The 24,637-nt window shown below is 53.7% G+C and overlaps 10 protein-coding genes across 10 annotated transcripts; 5 read left to right on the forward strand and 5 right to left on the reverse strand.

Annotated features, from left to right (window-relative positions):
- Positions 1–286: 286 nt before the first annotated feature.
- Positions 287–1,944, forward strand: CTRU02_203851 (myo-inositol transporter 1; the record flags this gene model as incomplete). The annotated part of the gene is made up of 2 exons (XM_036722426.1): positions 287–470; positions 539–1,944. 2 exons carry the CDS (start codon positions 287–289, stop codon positions 1,942–1,944), a joined length of 1,590 nt encoding a protein of 529 aa, XP_036586032.1.
- A 2,256-nt stretch (positions 1,945–4,200) lies between these two features.
- Positions 4,201–6,188, forward strand: CTRU02_203852 (major facilitator superfamily transporter; the record flags this gene model as incomplete). Its single annotated transcript, XM_036722427.1, has 2 exons — positions 4,201–4,628; positions 4,706–6,188. The coding sequence occupies 2 exons, from the start codon at positions 4,201–4,203 to the stop codon at positions 6,186–6,188; spliced, it is 1,911 nt and encodes a 636-aa protein (XP_036586033.1).
- Positions 6,189–7,346: 1,158 nt separating this feature from the next.
- CTRU02_203853 (glutathione-dependent formaldehyde-activating enzyme) lies at positions 7,347–8,019 on the forward strand (the record flags this gene model as incomplete). Its single annotated transcript, XM_036722429.1, has 3 exons — positions 7,347–7,512; positions 7,660–7,814; positions 7,900–8,019. The coding sequence occupies 3 exons, from the start codon at positions 7,347–7,349 to the stop codon at positions 8,017–8,019; spliced, it is 441 nt and encodes a 146-aa protein (XP_036586034.1).
- A 143-nt stretch (positions 8,020–8,162) lies between these two features.
- On the reverse strand, positions 8,163–9,303 carry CTRU02_203854 (short-chain dehydrogenase/reductase family; the record flags this gene model as incomplete). The annotated part of the gene is made up of 2 exons (XM_036722428.1): positions 8,163–8,774; positions 8,839–9,303. 2 exons carry the CDS (start codon positions 9,301–9,303, stop codon positions 8,163–8,165), a joined length of 1,077 nt encoding a protein of 358 aa, XP_036586035.1.
- A 913-nt stretch (positions 9,304–10,216) lies between these two features.
- CTRU02_203855 (U3 small nucleolar RNA-associated protein) lies at positions 10,217–11,831 on the reverse strand (the record flags this gene model as incomplete). Its single annotated transcript, XM_036722430.1, has 6 exons — positions 10,217–10,573; positions 10,630–10,818; positions 10,871–11,467; positions 11,524–11,611; positions 11,662–11,703; positions 11,758–11,831. 6 exons carry the CDS (start codon positions 11,829–11,831, stop codon positions 10,217–10,219), a joined length of 1,347 nt encoding a protein of 448 aa, XP_036586036.1.
- Positions 11,832–12,214: 383 nt separating this feature from the next.
- CTRU02_203856 (26s proteasome non-atpase regulatory subunit 11) lies at positions 12,215–13,618 on the forward strand (the record flags this gene model as incomplete). Its single annotated transcript, XM_036722431.1, has 3 exons — positions 12,215–12,396; positions 12,452–12,543; positions 12,612–13,618. 3 exons carry the CDS (start codon positions 12,215–12,217, stop codon positions 13,616–13,618), a joined length of 1,281 nt encoding a protein of 426 aa, XP_036586037.1.
- A 338-nt stretch (positions 13,619–13,956) lies between these two features.
- On the reverse strand, positions 13,957–18,507 carry CTRU02_203857 (uncharacterized protein; the record flags this gene model as incomplete). The annotated part of the gene is made up of 1 exon (XM_036722432.1): positions 13,957–18,507. The coding sequence occupies one exon, from the start codon at positions 18,505–18,507 to the stop codon at positions 13,957–13,959; it is 4,551 nt and encodes a 1,516-aa protein (XP_036586038.1).
- Positions 18,508–19,239: 732 nt separating this feature from the next.
- CTRU02_203858 (peroxisomal membrane protein pmp47b) lies at positions 19,240–20,310 on the forward strand (the record flags this gene model as incomplete). Its single annotated transcript, XM_036722433.1, has 3 exons — positions 19,240–19,325; positions 19,399–20,135; positions 20,192–20,310. 3 exons carry the CDS (start codon positions 19,240–19,242, stop codon positions 20,308–20,310), a joined length of 942 nt encoding a protein of 313 aa, XP_036586039.1.
- A 386-nt stretch (positions 20,311–20,696) lies between these two features.
- On the reverse strand, positions 20,697–23,294 carry CTRU02_203859 (N-alpha-acetyltransferase 35, NatC auxiliary subunit; the record flags this gene model as incomplete). The annotated part of the gene is made up of 6 exons (XM_070204273.1): positions 20,697–22,451; positions 22,501–22,728; positions 22,776–22,904; positions 22,960–23,027; positions 23,089–23,208; positions 23,261–23,294. 6 exons carry the CDS (start codon positions 23,292–23,294, stop codon positions 20,697–20,699), a joined length of 2,334 nt encoding a protein of 777 aa, XP_070062036.1.
- A 653-nt stretch (positions 23,295–23,947) lies between these two features.
- On the reverse strand, positions 23,948–24,342 carry CTRU02_203860 (mitochondrial ATP synthase epsilon chain domain-containing protein; the record flags this gene model as incomplete). Its single annotated transcript, XM_036722435.1, has 3 exons — positions 23,948–24,007; positions 24,079–24,193; positions 24,311–24,342. 3 exons carry the CDS (start codon positions 24,340–24,342, stop codon positions 23,948–23,950), a joined length of 207 nt encoding a protein of 68 aa, XP_036586041.1.
- Between the last annotated feature and the right edge of the window lie 295 nt (positions 24,343–24,637).

The raw sequence follows: 24,637 nt of genomic DNA on the forward strand, positions 1-24,637 counted from the left end.
AGGGAGAATGCATGGGCCTGGTGACCAGTGCCCCGCAAGCCCCCAAGCTTCCCGGCAGGGAGTTGAGGCTACCTACGACATCTCAACTCTAAATACGTAACGTGGCCAGCATCCCGTTGTCGAACATCAACCGCGCATTACCAGACGACGACCGACGGTGCCGAAACATCTTCCGCAGCATGGCCTTTTGAAAGGCCGCTTCTCCATTCTCTCGAAAGCCATAGATTGACTTGAATCATCCAACCTTCTTTCCGCAGTCGTCGGTCTGTCTCTTGACCGCGTCAACATGCCCGATTCGATGGAAGCTCCGCTCATGGACGGTCGTCCGGACCGGGACGATGAGCTGGATTATCGCGAGGACGAGGAGGCTGATGTACTTCCCGAGTCGTACAAGCATACCCAGTCAGGACCGAGTCTCTTTGTTTGGCTCCTCACGTTTGCTGCCGGCATCAGCGGCCTACTGTTTGGATGTGTGTTTGGCCCGCTCTAGTACGTCAAAGCACATGATGGACAACAATGCTAACCCAGCTGCACGCAGATGATACCGGTGTGATATCGGCAACGCTTGTTTCCATCGATACGTCCCTGTCGAATCGAGTCCTTACATCTTTTGACAAGTCTATAATCACATCCAGCACGGCGTTGTTTGCATTGCTCATCTCTCCCTTCTCCTCCGTGGTCGCCGATGCTCTAGGCCGCAAGCGCGTTATACTTGTGGCCGATGTACTTTTCATCGTGGGCGCTTTGCTGCAGGCCTGGAGTGGCACTGTAACAACCATGGTCTTGGGCCGGTCAATAGTTGGCGCGGCAGTCGGAGCTGCTAGTTTCGTTGTGCCTCTGTATATTGCGGAACTGGCCCCTGCCAGTCACCGGGGCCGGCTCGTCACGATGAACGTCTTGTTTATCACTCTAGGCCAAGTTGTTGCGTATATTGTAGGATGGGGCTTTGCGGTCTACGGCGACAAATCGACGGGTTGGCGATGGATGGTCGGCCTGGGTGCGTTACCTGCTGCCGTGCAGTGTGCTATCCTGATGGTCATGCCAGAGTCACCACGCTGGCTCGTCATGGTGGGAAGGTCATCCATGGCGAGGAAAGTTGTTGAAAAGGTCCTGGGCTCAACCGTTGGCGCCATGAGAGGCGCCGAGGCCGTGGTCAAGGAGATCGAAATCGAAATCAAAGACGAGAGAGAGGTCATGAGACGAGAAGGAACGCCTCGCCTGGAATGGTGGGGTGGCTGGAAAGAGCTCTTTTCCGTCGGAAGAAACAAGCGCGCCCTGGTGATCACATGCCTACTCCAAGGCCTCCAGCAACTCTGCGGCTTCAATTCGCTCATGTACTTCAGCGCAACCATTTTCACGATGGTGGGTTTCGGAACCCCGACCCTCACTTCGCTCAGCGTCGCTGTTACGAACTTCCTGTTCACGGTTGCGGCGCTATGTCTGATCGACCGTATCGGCCGGCGTAAAATCCTGCTCTACTCCCTTCCGTTCATGATTGCCGGGTTATTGCTGTCGGCGTACGGCTTCTCTTTCATTGACTTGGGGACCGAGACGGCGGCTGCTACTGAGGCCGGTTCGGCACCGGGAGCTGGTGGGGAGCGCGGGGCGGCGGTGCTGATTCTCATCAGCATTATGTTATATGTCGCGGCGTACGCGCTCGGACTAGGCAACGTGCCATGGATGCAGAGCGAGCTATTCCCGCTCGCGGTGCGATCCATTGGTAGCGGCGTGTCGACAGCGACGAACTGGGGAGCCAACTTTATCGTAGGCCTCACATTTCTGCCACTCATGGACGCACTCAGCCCGTCCGGAACATTCGTGCTGTATGCCTTGGTATGCTTAGGAGGGTACGGGTTAATCTGGCGGATCTATCCCGAGACATCAGGTCTAAGCCTAGAGGAGGCAACAAATCTGCTTGAGAACGGATGGGGGGTGCGACGATAATCTCAATCTACTGGGAACATGCATCAGGCCCTTGCTCTTCGACAGGGACCCTGCTTTAAACTAGACTCTTTTAGCGATACGACATGCAATCTACGTATTATGGTATATCTCACAGAACCAACTGGTGAATTCCGCTTTGTGAAAAATTTTGTTTTACCGCCAGAAAGCGAGGTACGGCGTGTTCGAGACTATTCTGGAAATTTAGGTACGGTGGGGCCCAACCACTCGGGATTTTTTCCATCGTTGCAGGTTTGCGACGGATTTAAGTCATTCTATGGCCATACATCAACTTTCCGTTCCGTAGCTTCGGAGGCGGTAGCGGCAAGAAGCGGCATTGGGCTTGCATTGGGCTCGGTGGGAGGGTCAAAAAAACCGCCGAGGGCCGCCAGAAAGGTGGATGCCTCGTGTGAACAATGGAAATAATGGATCTACGATCATCGTCCTTGTCTGGCGCCTAATTTTACTTCAGAGCAGCATCCTGTATCAGGGTCGAGGGCTAAGTCCTACCCTGTTATCTTTAGGGCCGTTTTACCAGCTTGAATATAATGGGACGCCGTGTGGACGGGTGTACTGAATCTTAAGGGTTAACGCAGGCCTCATGTAAGCGATCCGATACAAATAGCACCTCACATTTCGGTGGCCAAGACATGAGGCAAAAGCCGAGCGTAGGGAACAGACCTGCGGGGATGCCGTGGTTTAGTCAGTGTCAAGCAAGGTGACGTTTAAGGCTGATGACTAAAAATGCCAATGGACGGCCAGAAAACCGCGGGGCCGAGGCGGTCCAGAACGTGCTGACATTTGGGAAATTTTTTTCACTTTCGACTTTTTCGCTTCCATTGTGCTTAACTCCTTCCAAACTCCAGCCCAGTGACATCACCCGACGTTAGCCCCCCCCTCCTTGCCTCGGATCCGACCGGCACCACCATGCGTACCATGTTCATTTGCCGGGGGGTCAAGATCTGCGTGCATGTTCCTCCTGCAGCTTAAGGTGCGGAAACTGCTCGAGCCTTTCCGAGGACTGTGAAAGGTTCTGCGCAGAAACTCTGTTAGGCACGTTGTCACCATAAACATAATTAGCCCTATTTTATCCGTGTGGGTGTTTCTTTCCGATGAGATGATGGAAGTCTAATAAAACAAGGGAAAGAAAGTTTTTGATAATGGTCATCTTATTGGCATTCCAATGAACGCGTGGGCAAGTTTAGCAAATGTTTTGTAACAACACCGCCTCAAAGGCCGACGTATCTCCTCGCCAAGTGCCTTGACCAATACCACACTTCCTGCTGCAGCAGAGACTGCAGAGACTGCAGTGTATGACCCCATCCAACTTCCCAGTGCCGGATGCCGCCTCCGGGCCTGGCCGGACCCACTCACTTTCCTCTTTTTGCAGGAAATCGGCTCGTGTCGCTGGTTTGTTCCCGCAAGGTGGTGCCGAATGAACCTCGCCCCAATTCCATCCATGTCTTTCTTGCCGAGCTCGTTGCCGAGTCCTGAAGGCTCTGCAATGAGAAGCAGAGCCGGAAGAGAAAAAAAATAGGAGGGAACCAGCATGAATTGCGACCCAAGTGGGACTACATGACCCATTCCTTCCCTTTTCCCCTTGCTTGGTAACCGGGGAGATTTGCGCTGTCAGTTCCCAATCAGCTGAGGGCAGAGTCATTCGTTCCTCATTGACAAATTCATTTTTCTCGTCCGTTTATATCCTGGCCTCGGCCTTTCGCGCTCTGCTCTCTCCAGAGTACATTGGGTTCCATAGCTTACTTACCCATTCTTGCCAACCCACACGCTCACTAATAGTTTCTTATTCATCTGGACTTTCACCTCTTCCTTGAATCAGATAGATTTCGATCTCGTCTTTTAAGACGAAAGGGTGCTGCTGTCTTGCTGATCACGTCGCATTATTATCTCCAGTTTATTACCCCTCCTCCCACGTCTGCGCGCACCTCTCATATCGCCACCCCATCTCGACCCCAAATCCGACTGGTGTCCTTTTCCATTGACGGCTTATTATCTAACTACCTAGCTTGTCATTACTCTACATTGACGTAGCTCAGCACGCCGTCTTCATATTAGCTCCGGACCACTTGTCAGCACAGCGCAGAACTGTATAGCGCCTTTGGTATTGATATTTCATGCTATAAGGCTCCTCAGCACTGTCCAGGTTTTTTCTATCTACCTTGCTGGTCTCGACATATCCCTCCGACCTGCTCCCTTCGCTCTGCAACACCATAACCTGAAACTTAGTCGACATCGTCCATAATGGCAATGGACGAGATCGACCGCGAAATCGCGGCCGCCGAGCGCGCTGCATCCCCCGAACGCTACCACGGCCGTGAGAGCCACGAAATCGAACGTGTTCTCTCTACTTCCTCTACATCCTCCTCCTCATCTTCTGCCTCTCATGGACCTCGTCCGTTCGCCCGTACTGGCACCGGCATCAGCCGTGTCTCGACCCAGAATGACCTCGAGAGACACCCGACGGCCCTGAGCCGAATCGCAACGGCCCGCAGTCAGCACTCTAACACTGTCGGTCGCAGCATTAAGAGCAGACAGTCGACGAAACCAATCCCCTCTATGGGAGCCGGCAAGCCATTCCCGCCGCCATTGCCCGAGCAAGAAGAATATGTGGTCGAATTTGACGGTCCCAACGACCCTATGCATGCGCAAAATTGGCCACTGAAGAAAAAGTAAGACAATCACCTTTTGCAGCGCGCATATTGTTGGTTCTTTAAAAAAGCATCGTTACTGACAGGTCTTGGCGCAGGTTGCTAACAGCCGCAATGCTTGGCTACACCACCATGACGTCCGCCTTCACTTCTAGTATCTTCTCAGCAGCGACGCAAATCGTGGCCGCAGAATACAATGTCTCGGCAACCGTTGGTACCTTGGGCGTTTCTTTTTACGTCCTTGGCTTTGCCTTCGGTCCCAGTTTGTGGGCGCCCCTTTCCGAGCTTCGGGGTCGCAGACTACCCCTGGTCCTCTCCATGTTCGGCTTCTCCATCTTCTCCATCAGCACCGCCGTCGCCAAAGACTTGCAGACTATTCTGATCTGCCGTTTCTTTGCTGGCTTTTTCGGCGCCTGTCCACTGGCTGTCGTCGCTGCCGTCTTCTCCGACATGTTCGACAACCGTAGCCGTGGCAGTGCCATTACTGTCTTCTCTATGGCCGTCTTCACTGGCCCGCTCCTGGCCCCCTTTATTGGTGGTTATATCGTCGAGTCGCACCTTGGCTGGCGCTGGACTGAGTACATTCCGTCCTTTATGGGCTTCCTCGCCTTCTTCCTCGATCTGTTCTTCCTTGAGGAGACTTACCCGCCCGTTATCCTGGTCGCCAAGGCGTCTGAACTGCGTCGCCGTACACGCAACTGGGGCATTCACGCGAAGCAGGAAGAAATCGAAATTGACTTCAAGGAGCTGGTTAACAAGAACTTTTCTCGTCCCATGCGTCTTCTCTTTGGCGAGCCCATTGTCACTGCGCTGTCGGTTTACATGGCCTTCATTTACGGACTGCTGTATCTCTTCCTGACGGCTTACCCCTTTGTCTTCCGTGGCGTCCATGGCTTCAATGCTGGACAATCTGGTCTCACCTTCTTTGGCATGATCACTGGTCAGCTCATTGCGGGTGTCACCGTCCTGCTCCAGCAACCGTGGTATCTGCGAAAGCTTAAGGCTAACAACGGCGTTCCCGTTCCTGAGTGGCGTCTGCCCAGTGTCATTGCTGGCGGCATCTTTTTCGCAGCCGGTATTTTCTGGTTTGGATGGTCTGGTTACCGCCAAGATATCCATTGGATCGTTCCCGCTCTTAGCGGCCTCTTCACTGGCTTCGGTCTGATGTCCATCTTCCTCCAGGCGCTTAACTATCTTGTCGACGCCTACCTCATGTTCGCCGCCTCCGCCATTGCCGGTAACACCTTCCTCCGCTCCCTTTGTGGTGCCGGCTTCCCGCTCTTCGCGAGCTACATGTTCAACGGCATGGGTATCGAATATGCTTCTACGCTTCTCGGCGCTGTTGCAGTCGTCCTCGCACCTATCCCCGTGATCTTTTACATTTGGGGCCACAAGATCCGTGCCAAGAGCGCTTACGCACCGACTTTCGCTGCCCCGGCCGACGAGCCCGAGGATGAGCCTGTGGACGAGCCGCTTTCCAACGGCCACTCCAGCCAAGAACACGAAAAGCCGCCTTCCCTCTCCGGACTTGAGGCCAGCATCCCGAGGACGAGCGGCAACAAGGCCGAGAACGCTGTTTAAATCGAAAGACTAATACGACGTTTTCTTTTGATGCATTTCAGCGTATATGACCTTGATCTATCAGCGAGGTTCTTTTCTTCACGAATTTCTGACTTTGTTTTCTTCTTTATTTTTCTTTTATGATACCACCCACCGGTCAGAGAGGAAGGAAAAGTAAAAGTTTTGGCGGCCATACAGCGTCTTGTTTAATTTGGGAAGGCTACGAAAGAATCGTCGTTGGATGATACCATTTGCCTTACCATACCACACTATATAATAATGCTTTAGACTAAAAAAAGAAAGAAATTAACTCAACATGGTATTAACTCAAACTAACTCGGATGATCTGCCTTGAACATGTACTGATTAAAGTTTAAACTTGTGCTCCCCAGATTTAATTCCACTTCCGTCCCAGCACGTTCAACGTTCTCGTTCTGAGCACTGTCTGGAGTCTGCAGCTACTGTAACCGTAGGTGAGCTCTCGTAGCACCATCTCAAAAGGCGTGGATCAAATATTGCGTTTTCGGGGACCTCACAATTCGCGACCCTCTGGCCCTCAATCCCCTCTCAGTTCTTCCGTTTCGTTGTCAAAGAAGTGAATTGAACAAGCAAGCAGGCTAATGGCGGGGCACCGTAAGACACACCGCCACCGCCTTCACCCCGCGAATTATTAGTGCACTTATGCGCCTGACGTATCACAGTCCTGGTGTCCCAATTGTCCTCCAAAGAGGAAGACTTCTCAAAAAGGAAGATGGAATGAGAGCGGTTCGGCATCGACAGGGGCTAGTGCTAGTTACCTGTGCGCCAGGGCGCGAGCTTACACAAGGATAATCTGATCAATACGAAGGGCGCGGGTTCTGGAAAGAGGGGGTTTTTCCTGGGAGGCCAACTGCGCAGGGGAAATCCTCCACTCTGCGGGATGAGACACGCATCGGCTTATAAAGCTGCCCCTCTCTGTTGCCTGTTTGAAATCCCATCGAGAAATCTGATGAGTGAAGAGAGATAGAACCGACACCCTTTTCTTTTCTTTTCTTTTTTTTTTTAGTATTAAAAGTTAAGGAATTAGGCTCTGGGATTCGTCTTATACGGGATTGCGCAGAAGCACGGCATCTTTGCAGCTCGCGCACAACAACCAATAAAACACCACATCAGCCAGCCGTCAGATCGGACCATTACAAAATGTCTGCCGACAAAGCCTCGTCCGAGCCCTCCAAGACATACGACGGGAGCTGCCACTGCGGCAACATCAACTTCTCGTTGACGTTGTCGCCGCCTTTGGAGGAGGGATACAAGGTCCTCGAATGTAACTGCTCCATCTGCCGGCGCAGCGGATACCTTCTCATCTGTAAGTCCTCCACCCCCAAAAAGTCATCGCAAGAAATCGCACTCTGGGCCTTTTTTTTTTTTCTTTTTTTTTTTCAAGCCCTCCAAATAGCTTGAATTGTGCCTTCAAAACTGCAAGCCGGTGTGATGCCCAGCTAACGGCCGGCAGACCCCGAGAAGAAGGACGTCGTATGGCACGACGGCTCCAGAGAGAGATGCAGCAACTACCGCTTCAACACCAAGACCAAGGACCAAATGTTCTGTGGGAAGTGCGGTTCGAGTCTGGGCATCGACTTTCACAACGAGACATACTACGGCCTTAGTGTACTTACTCCCTTCACCAACCCCCCCCGTGGCCTTTCTCTGCCCAGCCCTGTTTCTGATCACGAGTTTGCTGACAAAATCGTAGGCGCGGGCTCTGAACGGCATCGATCTTGACAAGCTGACGTATAAGAAGCTGGACGGCGTGAACAAGGTCTTCCCGGCGCAAGATTTGTCCGGGGAGGAATCAAAGCAGGCGAGCACCTAAGAGGTAGAGGCAGCATTCATTTGGAACTTCATAATTAGAGTATATTTTATCCACATATGTCTTGAGACTTTGTTTACAGGCCGCTTGGTATTACGGAACCCCGACGCCGGCGCCGTAAGCTCCTCGATAAGAGCAGCAATCGCCTAGATCAAGTTTCCGTTCTTCTCGCTTCTTCCACGCTCCTGCCTTCCGATGAACGTCTTCATGGAGGTGTCCACGCCCGCCAGCCTCCTTGCGACCTGCTGTACAGACACGGGGAGGACGTTGTACCAGTGAATCCAGCGCGCGTACAACGGCATCGCAACATGCGCGCTACGTCCGGCGTCGATAGCAGCCACAACCTCTTTGCAAACATCCACGGGCTCGACAACGGGCGCAAGGAAAGCGTGAGGGGTCTGCACGCCGTAGAAAAGCGGGGTGGAGAGCTGTCCAGGCTCGACGAGGATGGTGCGGATCTCGGGGTGCGAAGCGCGCAGCTCGGCGGTGATGGACTTGTGCAGAGCAGTCACACCGGCCTTGGCGGCAGCGTAGTCGGTCAGGGAGGCGGCACCGAGGTGACCGAGGACGGAGGACATTGTAACGATAGTACCGCCCTGGCCGCCACGGATCATTGGCGGAAGGAAGTTCTTCAGGGTGATGAAGTGTGCGGTGAGATTGGTGGCAAGAGACTTCTCAATTTCTTCGATCTCAAGGTCGAGGAGGGGCTTGCCCTTTACGATGGCAGCGTTGTTAATCAGGACAGTGGGTGTACCGAGCTATTTCACACAAACATGTCAGCGACTTGGCGGGATTTTTAGGGGAGCAGGATGGCGAACTTACATCTCTCTCAATCTCTCCAGCCACTCTAGCGACCTCGGCCTTGTTCGTCACGTCGCACTTGTAGAAAGTCACACCTCTCGCCTCGCCGTTCTCCATCTCGTTGACATCGAGAACGGCAACCGTGGCGCCGCGCATGCCGTAGACTTCAGCAATCAGCAGACCCAGACCGCTGGCGCCGCCCGTGATAACAATGACCTCCTCGCCGAGGTCGACCTCCCTTGGCAGACCATATGCGACGCGCTGGTTGATGATATTGGCCATCCAGCAGAGGGTAATGACGGAAGCCCAAGCAATGGAAACCAGCATTTGTGGTGCTTCCCAACGCAGCGCTTGCGCGCGGAAGCAGAGGGGAATGATCCATGCGACGAATGGGTGAAAGAATGTAATCTTGAATACCTTTACGATCAGATCGACCGATAGAGGTGCGAACCAGGACTCGCGTTGGGGTGGGCGTGGGTAGTCCATCGTGAGCAGCTGAACAACGTGATGAGCTTGCAGTGGTGAGAGGGGATAGGACGTCGGTAGTAACGACAACGGTTCGAGAGTTATTAGGATAAAGAGACCACGTGTTGCGTCCTGCACAGAAAGAGTGGAAGATTAGGTTGTAGATGGATTGAATCGTACAGGTGTCGTCCAGCGTTGGAGGGAGGAAGGGGGGAAAAAACTGCAGGACGGCCAAGATGAGACGAAAGCCAGCTCAATCGGGCCACGAGGAAGCTTGACGCTCTGGTGGGAGGAATTCGTCACATGTGGATGGACCTCTCAGCGTTGAAACGGGAGCCAAGCGCTAGGGGATCCCCCTGACAGACAGCCCCTGGAAACTGACCCCTGGGGCGGGCTACCACTAAAACGCCCCTCTCGCCCCCCTTGCAGCCGCCCATCTTTAACGGTCTGTTTAGCCGCAGTGCCCCACTCTGGGCCGTTAGGATTGTGTTTCGCTCCGAGCCGTTGGCGGACTTGTCGGCCACCGAGCAGAAGTAGACCCCGGGTTGACACAAGGGTTTAGTGGAAAAGCTGGGGAAAACTCTCATTCTAGGCGTGTTTGCACGCAAGTGAGGCGATTAAGGCTAAGGATGTTTAATATGAATGGGGATGTTGAAGATCATGGACTGAAGCATTCTTTTCCTACAGTCATTCTGCAGCGGATATATATCTGATGCAAACCCGACAATCTCAGCGATTAGACACTTAAAGGGGCCTCATAAAGATCATTGATTTATTCTTAAACCAAGGACGACTTGACCTGTGGTATATTGTCCCTGAAGTTACACTTTTCACACAATAATCCCCCCGTCCCGTACATACAGATGACATGTCGCCCAAACGCCGAACAATGCAAGAAGCAGCGCCATCATAGGCCCGTTCGTTAGACCGTCTATTATTTCTCCCGAGCCAGAACCGGCTTTTCTCTCTCGCCCTTCCGTCTCTCGAACTGCTTCTTGGTGTGTCTCCGCTCGTTCTCCTCGCGCCTCTTGATCGACTTGAGCTCCACGCTCTTGATCTCGCCAGCCTTCTTGATAACCTTGGGCAGGTGGCGGTGTCTCTTGATACGCCTGATCTCCGGCATGTGGCTATACCGAGAAACAAGAGCATCGTTGTATTCAAGTGCCTGTCTCTGCTTCGCGGTTCTGATTCCCGATCTCTCGTTGGCGTTGGATCGCCAGATGCGCACGTTTCCGTCGTCGGAACCAGTAAGAATGTACTTGGAGTCGGGGGTAAACATAGTGCTGAAGACCTGCTCAGGGTTAGTTTCCATTTAGCAGTTTTGTTACATAGAGACAGATTACTCACTCTCTGCATGCGCTTGGTATGATACATGTCTCGAGAGTGACCTTGGTCACGGTTCCAGATACGAACTGTTCTGTCGTAAGATCCAGATACCAGCTCCTCACCCGTCGGGCTGAATTCGACGCTCATGACGGCAGCCACGTGGCCCTTGTAGACGTTAAGTGCCCTGTCGAACTTGCGCATATCGAACATCTGTAAAAGGTTAGCCTAATGCTCAGGGTGATACCAGCATTCAACCACATACGTAGCAGTTGTGATCTTCGCTACCAACAACGAAGTTGAAAGCCTCCATGGGGTTCCAAGAGAGAGAGTTGCAGGCAAAGGTCATGGTCGTCTTCGTCAGGGGCATAGATGTCCGGACATCCCAGAGGATGATGCTTCTGTCGGCACCGGTGCTTCCAAGTATCGACTGCTCAACCTGGTTGAACGAGACAGAAGTGATTGTATCGGTCGAATTGGGCCATCGCAAAACTTCAGGGGCCGCGCTCTGTCGCTCCAAGTCGTAGATGGCAATTTCGCTGGAGGAAGACGAGGCTGCGAAGGCATTTCGCGATCTGTGGTGAGACAAACTCTGGAAACCACTGCTACCCAACCACGAGGAAATCGGTGCAGAATCGCTAGGAGTATGGTAGGGGTCCCAAAGCTTTATCGTTTTGTCGGCCGCAGCACTGAGGAGCTTCCCATCCTTCGTCCAGCAGAGGCTTCGAACAATGTTGGTATGAGCGCTCTTCACCTGCCAAATTTCTTCTCGGCTCGTGAGGTCGAAGGTCTTGATCGCACCGTCACCGCTTCCAGATGCAAAGTTCTTCAAGGAGTTCGGGTCCTTGGCCATTGAGTAGACCTACGACGGCTGTCAGAGAATTGTTGCGAGTGCTATTATTTCACGAAACAACTTACGCCGTCTACATGGCCGCTGCCCATTTGTCCAACGAAGGGGGCGGCATGCATGCGTTCCAATTTGACTGCATTGAGAGCCTTTGTGTACCTAAAATCTTCGTTAGACTGAGGATTGAAAAGGTGGCGAGGTCGACATACTCTCGGGCGCGTTCCATAGGATGCTGAGCAGGATCGAGGTTTCTTAGGCAGAGTTAGCTCACATGAAAGAAAACCTTTTGTTGCGTTAGGTATTACCTAGGAAGCTTCTGCGCATTTGCGCCGGGAGGCTGGTAGGCCTCCACGCTCCGGGAAAGGGCCTTGATCTTCATTTTGGCGGATGCAATGCAATGTATTGCTTCGCTAGAGAGATGGCAATGGCTGCGAAGCCATCCAGAACTTCTCCCAAAAATTTAAGTGGGGGTGGGGATTGGTCGGAGAATTTGAGCCAATGGGCGACGTCATCGGATAATCTGCGGCCCGGTGGCCCCTGCCCTCTCTGCTCTGCCCCAGCTTGCGTCGCGGTCATGGCAACCTGGACCTACTGAAGGCGGCTGGCTGGAGCTCTTGACAAAGTACGAAGTAGCTACATCACGAATCCGGCGAATAATCCACCACCACCTTCTCTCTTCCCACGACGAAAACTCGACATATCCTCACACATTCACACAGGAAAAATCGAATCACCGACACGACCGAAGGTCAAATATCCAGAATGGCTCAGGGCGACTCGGCGAGGGTGCAAGAGGCACAGAAGGTGGCCAAGTCAGATCCCCGAAAGGCAGAGCAGCTCTACCAGGATATCATCTCTCAACCCCCATCCGTAACCTCCGATGCTGCGGTGAAGGAGTATGAGACAGCGTTGATTAGCTTGGGAGAGCTGTACCGGGATGAGAAGTGAGCCCCTCCCCGCCCGGTGATGACATCGTAGGGGGACCCATTTTGCTAACTCCCAGTTCAGGAAGACGCAGGAGCTGGTCGACCTTATCACAAAAAGCCGGACGGTTCTTTCGTCATTCGCCAAGGCTAAGACAGCAAAGCTCGGTATGGGCTGCCCACTATCGCATTGTGTTTCGTGAAGATGGCAAAAAACTAACACACTACCCCTCTAGTCCGCCAGCTACTCGACCTCTTTGAGAACATTGAGGGCAGCACCGATATTCAGATCGCTGTTACGAAGTCATGTATAGAATGGGCTACCTCAGAGCGTCGTAGCTTTCTGCGTCAGAACCTCGAGACCCGCCTGGTCACCCTCCTCATGCACAAGCAAGCCTACTACGATGCCCTCACTCTCATTAACGGCCTCCTTCGCGAGCTCAAGCGCCTAGACGACAAGCTTGTCCTTGTCGAAGTCCAGCTCCTCGAGTCACGCGTGTACCACGCTCTCGGAAACATCCCCAAGGCTCGAGCCGCCCTCACCAGCGCCCGTACGAGCGCCGCCTCTGTATACACCCCGCCCCTCCTTCAAGCCCACCTCGATATGCAGAGTGGTATGCTTCACGCTGAGGACAAGGACTTCAACACGGCCTTCTCCTACTTTATCGAGGCCCTCGATGGCTACCATACTCAGGATGAGTCCGTCAAGGCCACTGCTGCCCTGCAGTACATGCTACTCTGCAAGATCATGCTCAACCTCGTGGACGATGTCAACAACCTCATGACTTCTAAGCAGGCCCAAAAGTACGCCAGCAAGAACCTCGAGGCCATGAAGGCTATCGCCCGCGCGCACTCGAACCGATCTCTTGAGGAGTATGAGCAGGCCCTGCAATCATACCGCGAGCAGCTCGGTAGTGATGCCTTCATCCGCAACCACCTGCGACGCTTGTATGACGCCATGCTTGAGCAGAACCTCATCAAGGTTATCGAGCCCTTCTCTCGAGTTGAGATCAACCACATCGCTAAGATGGTCGGCCTCGATACGCAACAGGTTGAGCGTAAGCTCTCTCAGATGATCCTTGACAAGGTCATTATCGGCGTTTTGGACCAGGGTGCAGGATGTCTCATCATTTACGACGAGACGGAGCGCGACAGCGCATACGACCACGCGCTCGCTACAATTGAGAAGCTCAGCAGCGTGGTGGATGTCCTCTACACCAACCAAGCCTCGATGCTCGAGTAAGGCAAGGCAGGCGTCAAGGGTTATGGGGGGAAAGGAAGCGAATGAATTCAGAACTGTACTATTACCATAGACACACAATGCCGGCGGTGCATGAGACAGAAATTCATTCTGATGATGTGGTATCCTACAACTACGGGGATTTCCCGAGTTTTTCAACAAAAAAAGTGATGTTCCTCCCAACTCCCGTGAAAACCAGACCCAGTATGTACGTTTCTTTGTACAATTATTTAGCATGATACCTTCATAAGAACCTCCACCCCACCCCCATGATTCCTTGTTATTCCCACATTACTTAAACCCAAAACGCCGAAATACGCATACCGCGAATACCGTATGCCCTAAGCAAACTTGACCGAAGGGGCCCGGGGAGCGCGCCCCTCCTTACGGAGCTGATCCCCAACAATCAATGAAAACACCCTTTTGGCGAGCATCTCCTCTTCCCAACCGCCGACCTCGGCCTTGAAGGCGTCAACAACATCAAGGTGCCACTGCTCCATAACCAGGCTGGAACCATGCGAGTTGACAGCTTTCCCCAGCAACCAACCCGATTTGGGCTGAAAACCAGCCGGCCACTGGAAGTTGAACGGACCCTGCCGACGCAACTGGATGAGTTCGTCTAAGAGCAGCCAGTGGTCTCGTGACCACATGGTCTGCGACAGACGATTCTCAATAGGCTTAGGGGGGCTCGCCTCGGGAGCGTCGGTCATGGAGACGTCCATCTCCTCGTTCTCCTCCGAAACGTCATTCTCCTTATCCTCCTCGATAGTGGTGATGTTGCGCTGCTGGGTAGCGGCCGCGCTACCGTTTGAGCTGGCGGACATACGACGCTCCGCGCGAGCCTGCGCTTGAGCCAGCGGGGAGAGGACGCTGCTCGTGAACTCCACCACTCTACCCGGGGTACGCGGCTTCAGTGGAGACCGGAGGCAAGATTTGCTAGGCGACATATTCCTGTCCGGCAGAGGACGGAGGCTCTGACGCGGCGACTGGGGACTGTCTTCGGCAATAGCGGAGGCGGAGTCTTCTTGCCACTTCTTAATATCCGCACGAGTAAGCTGCATACGCACCGGGGTCAACGAGGGAACCGGAGCGGACGTCTTGCTAAAAAGGTTGTTGGTCTTCTGACCGGACCTCGGCGTGAAGTTCTTCTTCTGCGCAACGGAGGGGAAGGTGATCTCGTCCGACATGGCGGGCTGAGAGTCAGGGATCTCGGAAGGATGCCTGACATTACCTCGAGACCTGGTCGAGGAAAACAGCTCTCGGCGAGTGTCCTGAAGAGGCTTGACAGCACTTGACTTGGCCGGGGAGAAAAGGTCTGAACGACCGCTGGCGGAGGGATTGAATGCCTTCTGGGGGATGGAGGGGAACATGGAGTTCGTCTCGAGCCCAGTGGCGAACCGTTCAGACGGCCGAGCGATGTCCTCCGGCGCGACAGCATTCTGACGCTTCTTGGCTTCCAAAATATCCTGGATACCCTCCGTGCCGGGTAGAAGTGCGGGGGAAGAGAAGAACGCCGACAAGTCTTTCTTACCTGACGGCTGCTGAGAGATCTGGAAAGCTTTCTGAGGGATCTGCTTCTGACGGCTGCGCTGCTGAGAGAGCATGGAGAAATCTTCTGCCTCGCTGTCGCCCACGATCGGTTTGCGGTTATGAGATGCTGCAGGTGTAAAGATTGTCTGCTTGTTGGGTGACTCGGCGCGTCTCATCCAAGGGCTTGGGAGAGCAGCCCGTGGTGCTGAGATTGATGCAATGGATTGTTTACCGAGGGCTTGCTGGTGACTTGATTGGGACGCTGGGCGCGAAGCCTCAACCGCCCAGATATCTTCGTCGTCCTCTTCATCCTGTGTATTTTCATCCTCGACCTCAGTTTCATCGGCGGCGGGATCGACGACTTGGTTCTCAAAGCTAGGCTGTTGACTGTCCATTGACTCCCCAATAGCTTCCATGCTAGTGTCAGCGGAGCGTGACTGAGCAAAAGGCTGCTCACGAGGAGCAGGCTCCTCATGCATCCAACTCATCTCGTCAATCTCGTCGGCTGGAGCGACTCGTAGAGACCCAGAGAAGGACGCATGGGCTTCATTTTCTCTCACAGGAGAAGAACTTCGCATGCTCTTGGCCAGGGCCTCCATGAAGCTTCGTTGGCCAACATGGTTGTTCTCCGCGCCGAAAGGATCATCGTAGTGTTGACCTGATGATTGAGGAGCTTGAGCTGGAGGCTGAGCAATCTGTCGAGTTGGCGACTGGAAAAACTGAGCTCCAGCTTGGATCAGATTCGATAATGGATTAGTCCAACTGTTTCTTGACTTGGATGCCGATTGGGGCTGACTACTACTCGTAGTAGGTCTGAATGGGCTACCAAGGGAGTTTTGGCGAGGAGGAGATGAGGCATCTGACGTGACACTCTGCAGAGCTCGGCCAGCCCGAACTATTGGGGACAGGGTCGGACGAGCGCCATTCTCGGGTGACGCTGCACGAGGTGCCAAGAGGTTGGCATCAGGCGACGGAATAGGCGATGACGCTGGAGCGACTGGTGTGATGTATTCAGACGCTGCGGCGGGCAGATTGGTTGTGAGATCACCGACGGGAAGAGAAGAACTTCTTCCTCCGTTCCTGATATCACACCGTGTCTCCGGTAATTGAGATTCCTCGGCGACAGGAGAAGAGCTTCTCTCTGGTAGGTGGGATTGCTCAGCGATGGGGGAAGAGCTCCTTTCTGGTAAGTGAGACTGCTCGACAATGGGAGAAGAGCTCCTCTCAGGCAGATGAGATTGTTCGATCATGGGAGAAGAGCTCCTGTGTTGACTCTCTGCTTGGCTCATTTCTTCAGCCAGGTGTGAATGCTCCGCTAGAGGAGAAGTATGGGGTGCTTCAATGGTCTTGCCATCCGATTCAGGAGCTGGTATGTCGTTAGGAGATGGGGTGTCGTCTGGTGTCAACATCCTCCCTGAGTCTGAGCGAGTGAAAGATACGCTCGCATTGGACGGAGCAGTGCTCTTCGTCGGAGAAGGTCTCAAGAGGACTTCATCGACTGTCTCGTCTCGTTCTTCCATTACATCGTCTTCCGGCTCGGCTTCAGGCACGTCTTCCACTTCAGCGTCCTCTACCTGATGCAGGGCCCTGCCAGGGGTAGCGGCCTCTAGGTACGATTCTGGGATGTCGGAAAATTCATCTTCGTACATAACAGACACCTCCTCATTGGCCATCGAACTTCGTCTAGAGGCCTTTTTTCCAGGCGTCGCGGCGGCCAAGATTTTGGACGGTATACTTGAAAAAGAATCATCCATCTGGCGTGCCTTGGACTCAAGAAGTTTCCTGCCCAACGGGATAGACTTGCGACGAGGACTGCTTCGAGTCCAGGTGGGCGACTGGTTTGTCTTGCTAGGCGTTGCTTCATTGGCGGAGATAGAAGGTGCACGAAGACGTGGAGTCGGCAGTTCCGGGAGTTCAACAGGAGAATGGGCAACAGCGCTTATGTCCACGATGGACTCAACGTTGACTTCGCCGGTAACATCGGGGATGAGTTCAGTGTTGGCCTCAGCGTTGAGATCAACGATGGAGTCCATAAGTGCCTCAATTCTTGTCGATGGCAGATCTTCCTCAATGTGCGTAGTCTCCTTGTAGACCTCCACGGTGCGCTCAGTGGGTACGCCAACAACTTCGTCTTCCTCATCATCTAGACGCAGAGCACCACTCTGTCTCAGGGATTCCAAGGTTCTGTTGATAATCAAGCTCGTTTCCTCTCCGAAATCCTCTGGAGCGGACGTCTGTACGCTCATGTTGCCTCTCAGCGAAGGGATTGAGTTTGCAAAAATCATGCTGAAATCCTCGCCTTGAGCAACAGTGTCCTGCTCTCGATCTCGAAGCCCACCGTTGGCATCACCGTCCCCAATAAGGGACGAAATGTCACTAGCAGGTCCTGGACCAAAATCGTAATCGTTGTATTCAACTTCATCCCCAGCCTCGGAATGGAGCTGCTCAGATGGCGTCGGGCTCTTTTCCTGTAGGTAAGCGGGAGGTGGGCTATGTTGGAGAGTTGTATTTGTCCGCATTGTTGGTCGAGGTGTTGCTTCATCATCCAAAGTTTCCATCCATATATCATGGTCGGAATCAGGCATTTTCTCTATTGGTTGCTCCCGCGCTGGTGTCATGTCGTCCACAGCCATCTCTTCCATGCCTGCTGCAAGCCCGTCGTCCGAGGGCGCGACACCTTGACGCTCATCTTCCTCGATTGTATGGACGGTCTCGTCGGGATTGAAGTCGACGCGCCTTGGCCTGCCGCGTTTCCGAGTGGTCGAAGGCGCGGGATCTGCAGAGCTCTCACGCGGCTGGCGACTTGATGCGCGCGTCGTGCGGCGCAGGATAGATTTCGGCGTGCCTTGGCTAATTGTCAACTCAGAATTGATATCGTCTGAATCCCCAATCTTAGGTTTGCGGCTTTGTCTAGGCGTTTTCCTTGGTGTCGCCGCTCTCTTCCTAGTTGCGGTGCTGCTGGGCCCAGGTGTGCCATTCTTGGGTGGACGACCCCTCCGCGCCGGGGTCTTAATAGCCGTGACTCTCCTATCGCCACCTAGCGGGATAGTGGTTGTGGTCGCACCTCTTCGTAGACTGGGTGTCTGGGCGTTGAAGAGTCTGCGTCCGACGTTCTCATATTCATCTTCGGCCTCAACGGTGACTAGCAGCCGTTGTGGCGCGCGATTGTCCCCAACCTCGAGTTCAAAAGTCTGCTTTCTAGGCGAAGTACTGCTGCCCCCAATGGAAAATAATCGCTGCGACCGTTGGCTTCGTGTCATGCGACGAGATGAAGGGTAAAGCGCTGACGAAACCGTATCGTTGAGGGGATCGGGCGAAGAAAGCTGCTCGTCGCTGGCGCTTCTGGTTATTGGTGTTGCCATCTTCGCAGCGCAACAAAAATAGCACGCGCAATGGGTATAACTGTTCGGTATACTATGTGCAAAGGAAAAAAAAAAAAGTGACAGCCAAAAAAAGGGACGCGCGTAGGGCTCTCTGGCCTTCCTGTTCGTTAGTGACAACGACGTTGAATTCTCTGCAGGAGATAGGCACGCTGCGCGTAGTGGTGTGTTGGCCGTGTGCGCATTTGGTCTGGTCTAATCTGCAGGAGGGACGGGGTCCTGACCAGTTGTCAGCCAAAGCTATTTTGTTTACTTTCTTCCAGATTTGGAGTAGTGTAAGGCCCCTCGGCCACTTGGCGGGGGACGACAGGGGAACAATATTTCCCCGCTCTCCCGATCTTTCACGCCAACCCCACGAGATCCCGAAGGGTCCCGTTGGCCGTGACTTCTCCGAAAATTGCCCAGCGTGCCCAGTAGTGCCCCATCACATGCGACCCGATCCCTGTGGTCGCATGAATGACATAGCTGGGGTTAAGGTTCTTAGTGGCAGCCTCTTTCTATCCCCCCCCTTCGGCATTGCTAACGTGGTTGACCTCGGCTCCAATAAAGGGACTGTCAATCACTGTTTGAGATGGCACAAGGCCAAACTCCTCTTCATAAACGTCGCATCCATCAATTTTCACATCCCGCATTTGGATAAATTACCTGCAGTACCCTTTCCCTTCGTCCCAACTAAAGCTAAGCTTCTCACGACACCATCCAATTTCCACAATCATGTCCAAGCCAGTGCTTCCTCAGAACGACAATGTCGCCCATGCTCTTGCTGGCGCTGGCGGGGGTCTGCTCTCCATGGCCTTGACGTAAGATTCCGGGGGATATTTATGGGACCCTTCCCAATGCCCTGGAACCTGCAGAAGTTCTAACATGTCGCAGCTATCCTCTCATCACCCTTTCCACTCGCGCCCAAGTCGAATCGAAGCGTGCCGACTCTGCCTTCCTGACGGCCGTCCAGAAGATTGTCGCTAGGGAGGGAGTTTCTGGCCTTTATTCTGGCCTCGAATCGGCACTGTTCGGCATCAGCGTTACGAACTTTGTATACTACTACTGGTACGAATGGACTCGTGCCTTCTTCGAGGCCGCCGCCGAGAAGGCCGGGCGTGCTAGCAAGAAGCTCACAACCGTCGAGTCAATGATTGCAGGAGCCATCGCGGGATCTGCGACTGTCATCATCACGAACCCTATCTGGGTTATCAACACCCGCATGACCACCCGTAAGCAGGGCAAGCAAGAGGGTGATGAGGAGTCGCAGACCGCGAAGCCTGCAAAGGCTCCTTCGACTATCGGCACGCTGCTGTCGTTGCTGAAGAATGAGGGTCCCCAGGCTCTCTTCTCGGGTGTTATTCCCGCCCTGGTGCTCGTCATCAACCCCATTCTGCAGTACACTCTGTTCGAGCAGATGAAGAACACCCTGGAGAAGAAGAGGAGGGTCACACCTACTATTGCCTTCTTCCTCGGCGCTCTTGGCAAGCTGTTTGCCACATCGGTTACTTACCCGTATATCACGGTCAAGAGCCAGATGCACGTTGCCGGCAACGGCGAGAAGAAGGAGGGTATGTCCCAGACCATCAGCAGGGTCATCAAGGAGGAGGGCTACGCCGGCCTCTACAAGGGTAAGCTTTTACAACTGAAAATAATGAAAATGTTCCAATGCTAAGGAATTCATCAGGCATCGGCCCCAAGGTCACCCAGAGCGTGATCACCGCCGCTTTCTTGTTCGCATTCAAGGATGTCCTCTACGAGCAGACTATCAAGCTCAGGACTATTGCTGCTAAGAAGCGCGCGTAAAGGCTCACAGACTCACACGCCGCCTCGAAACTTCGAAACTGCAACAAGTAAACTCACAGTTGAGACTAGAGGTTGTCCTTCAAACGCATATATAGATCAAGCCAGCTAGAAGCGCTATTGCAATCAATGCATGGTAGCTCAGCGTATATGTTCGTATCACGCGACTTGTATCAAATTTTTGTACGGAAATCACATGAAAATACCCAAAAACGGGTAGTGGGTTGGGAAACGGTCGGGCATGGCTGCTGGGAGTAGCATCACATGATTCCTGGCAAATTGGGAACGCTCTATAGCAGTTTAGTAGTAGGATCAAATTTATCCACTATAAATCTATGATCCGCCTCGGCATCGCTTGCTTATCTCTTTATTTATTTTATTTTTTATTTTTACCGAACCGGCATGACTTTTGGAACGATCCACCACTCGTGATACGACTTATCAGGAGTCGGCACCTCGGCCTTGAGCTTGAGGTCCCCGCCTTCGCCCGACTTCTCTAGCGCCTTTCGGATAACCGACACCGCCAGCCCCGTGGCAATGCACGACTTCAGTCCGTTCTTCATCGTCGGCACCCACCGATCATGTGATCCTACTGAGAAGGACTCTGTTTCCGGGAACTTGCTCATCACCTCGAAACCCTTTTTCGCGCCCGCAAGGGCCCTATCAGCCAGCGCGAGCAAGTCGCTCGTCGAGGCGTCCGATTGCTGCGTTCCGATGGTGAATTCCTCGAACGTCGGCAGGGAGGGCAGCCCGATGACGGCGAACGGCTTCATCCGCAGCTCGTAGCGGAGCTCGTCGGTGCTGTAGGGGCGTGGAGGCGGCTTAAGTAGACCAAAACGGTGGAGGGCGGTGTACAGACAGCAGAGCGCGTCGGCAAGTCCCTCCGTCACGGCGGCGTCGAGGAGTGTGAGGCGGATAAAGGCCAGGGATTTGGTGTACTGCGCCTCCACCGCCGGCGCGAGTCGCTGCCTGCTCGACTGGGCCTGCCTAAGGCTCCTGACGACGAACGTCTTGATGCGCTCTACATGCTGCAGGCGATTCTTGGCGAGGAAGTTGAGGTACCAGTACATGCCGGCCAGCTCGTCTGGCTGGTAGACTTCGAGTTCGAAGCCGAGCTGGACGATCCACTCCATCTGCTTGACCTTGTACAGATACGCCCACGATGACAGTGGGAGAGAGTACGTCTCGATGGGGCCCGAGGCGGACTCATAGACGACGGGCTGCTCACTGATCTGATGCTGAATGATTTGGTCAATGTCCTCGGCGTCGAATTGGAGGTTCTCCCAGTCCCGGACGATGTGGCAGAGCGTGCGGCGGACGCGGCAGCGGTTCTGGCAGAAGGTGCGGAGGATATCGAGATAGGGCTGGGCCGCACGCTGGCGGAAGGACTCCATCTGCTCGGCGATGGTGAAACGTGGGTCGTGTGTCGCTTCGATTTCATCATTGGCCCGGTCGAGGAGGAGGCTGTTGGGGAGTGAGACGATGGAAAAATCGTCGTCGAGAAGCTGGCGGATGCTCTTGTGGCCGAGGACTTCCATGTCTTTAAAGAGGAAACTCTGGAGGAGGGTGCGGACGAAAATTAGGGGCTGGGGCTTTTTGGCCTGGAAGGTTGATACGTAGGTCTGGGACCGTTCAATTAGGTTACCTGTTTGAAGAGCGAGAGGGAGGGGTGGTAGCCATACCTGAAGACAAATGGAGTCGGTGTAGTTGAGGACGCCGACAACCTCTACTCCATCGCCGATCATCCTCGTCAGATTCGCTAGAGCATCTTCAAAGCTGGTCTGGACAATGGGCCGCGGTGGCATCGTGCTTGCGAGTTTGCGCTGAATCTTGGCACTAAAGGCCTCAGAAACAGGCTTGCCGAGAGCATGGCTACTCTTGATGCCCGGCAGCATATCGTAGGCCTCCTTCCACGGGCTTCTGATGCGATCGGGGTCGGTCCGATATTGCGTGTGGTCGATCGCCGCGAGGAACGTATACCGAAGGAGTAGTCTCGCATCCAGTGCCTCGATGATCTCCTTAGAAACCGAGCCCGAGAGCTGGCGAAGAATAAAACTGGCGTCTTTTAAGACTTCTCTTACAGATTCCACGCTGAAGTCATCGAGCAGGATCCTGTTGTACGTATTCGTGACAAAGTCTTCCTCCTGTGCTACGCTTTAGCCAAGCCTACGGCAATAGTAACATCAAACTCACCTCGTAATAATGTTCGTTCTTTATCCTTTCATTGACGTTGCCGCATGTTTTAAGCAGTCCCAGGCAATATGCCCTCAGGACGGCATGCATCGGTGACGGCGGCTTCCCGTTGGCGTTCCTGATGAAGTGGGCGTCGTCGATGGTGGTCGGGTTGGGCATGAGAATCGACTCAACATACACGCTTGTAAACACAGTCTGCGATAACGGATATCCGATATGCCAGGCCATCTGGAGGGTGTTAATTGTGAGAATGTGGAGTGGAGGTAGGAACTGACTTCATGACAGATGAGCTGGTCGATTATGCCAAGGACCTCCTCAGGGAGAAGGGGGCGCGATACGTCGTAGTCAGCGTCGAGAGATTCCCCGGCTTGGAGGCAGCCGCTGTCCATTTTCGGGTCCATAATCTGACATTAAAGTCAGCGAAGTGTTGCCGGACATACCGCGATGTTCGGGTCATACTTCCAGAGCCCCGACGGACTCAAACAGTGTGAAGAAGCCATCCTTCACCAGCTCACCGGGCGACAATTCTTTGAACAGGTTAGCCACGAGGTCCTCTCGTATCTGCAGCCTCTCAATACTTCTGCTTACTCTCGGCGGCTGCAGTGAATTTTGAAGTGATATCAAAGGCGACGATGCCTTCACTTGAGATTTTGGGCGGCGGGGGCGGCGGGGGCTCACGCCCTTGCTCGAGAGAGAGCCTTGAAATGTCTAACAGACTATTTAGTGACGTCTTGTCAAATCTATATGAGTGCACACTTACCATCGGACATTCCAAAGCCGGATGGTATGGCCATCTCAGTATATGCGCCTCATATGAGGCTCCGTTGAGTGACGAGACGTTGAGTGAGGGTGGTTTTAGTGAGGTCACAGATGCTTTGTGGCCAGGCTTGGATGGGTATACCAATTAAAATGTGGCACTGTGCCAGAAGCGCGGCAGTCTCCGACAAGAGAAAAAAAATAATTTGGCGATAATGCCTGCAAATGAGCGGTTGAAACAAAAGACAACAGTCACACTCTATTACGGCGTGTATTTACAATTCTCGGTGTTGTTGTTGAGGTACAGGCGACGGGAACATGGAGCGATCACAACCGAGTTTGTCCGGCGGCGGGCAAATTTGGGTCTGTGGAGGAGCACGCCCAACATTCTGGCGGATGTCGAGCCTTCCGTCGCTCTGGCCCGACATCGCAACTTTCAATCGCCAATTCCACCGGCAAAACACATGAACAAACCAGTAGAGAAAAATTGCAGGATGGGCATCGGATTGATAGATTTTATGCCACTTTTTTGATATGATACAGCAGCTCACTGCCTAGGAGCCGGCGGGTACCCGGAGGGCGTTTTTGCATTTCACCTCCTCCATCTCCCCCATCTATCCCTTTAGATGTCACTTTCGGTCCATCTCTCTCCTATGCCATCTATTCCTCTTCGGCGATGAGAAAAGTCGGTTTACGAGGAGGCGGTGCGGGTGGCCTGGGCCAGGGGCTTGACGTCGCCCTGCTTGCCGTTCTGCGGTTGCGGGTATTTCAGTCAGCGCGCGTTCGTCATTTATCGGCTCCTTTTGAGGGTTTGTTGCTCACCTCCCACTTGGCGAAACGCAAGTCCATCTCGCCGCGGCGCTCAGCGACGATTCTCTTGTCCTCCTTCAGGCTGCGGCGCACGACGCGGGAAGCGACGGCGAGGTAGCGGTTGTAGCTGTTGATCGGGGGTTGCCGGGTTAGCTTTTCCGTCCGTCCTTCTCTGCCTCTTCCCCGGTATCGTTCGACAACGTTGAGGGGGTGCAATTGCTGGGGACGGAATCAATTGACTCACGTGAGACCGGCGGCTTTCCAGGCGAAGACCATTTTGGCGGTTTTGTTTGATGGTTGATGAACGGGTTTGGGGTGGGACGTAGCTCGGCGGTTGTGATGCCAATTGAAGGTTTCTAGATTCCGAAGCGCAAGCTCCGAGTTCGATGCCACTTGCTGCCTGAGGCATTAATAATGCAACCAGACTGTGCTTGCTCCACCCAGACATCTCGCAGCAACTCGGCCCGGACCACTCATTCTTAGCATTACCACTGGCTAGATATGGGATGACAGAGCCTCTATAGCGGCCGCCTCTGTGGCTTTGTAACATGTCAGGATCGTTGTCGCTCGG

The sequence above is a fragment of the Colletotrichum truncatum genome, assembly GCF_014235925.2.
Source record: "Colletotrichum truncatum strain CMES1059 chromosome Unknown Contig_0002, whole genome shotgun sequence".
Taxonomy (NCBI): Eukaryota; Fungi; Ascomycota; class Sordariomycetes; order Glomerellales; family Glomerellaceae; genus Colletotrichum; species Colletotrichum truncatum.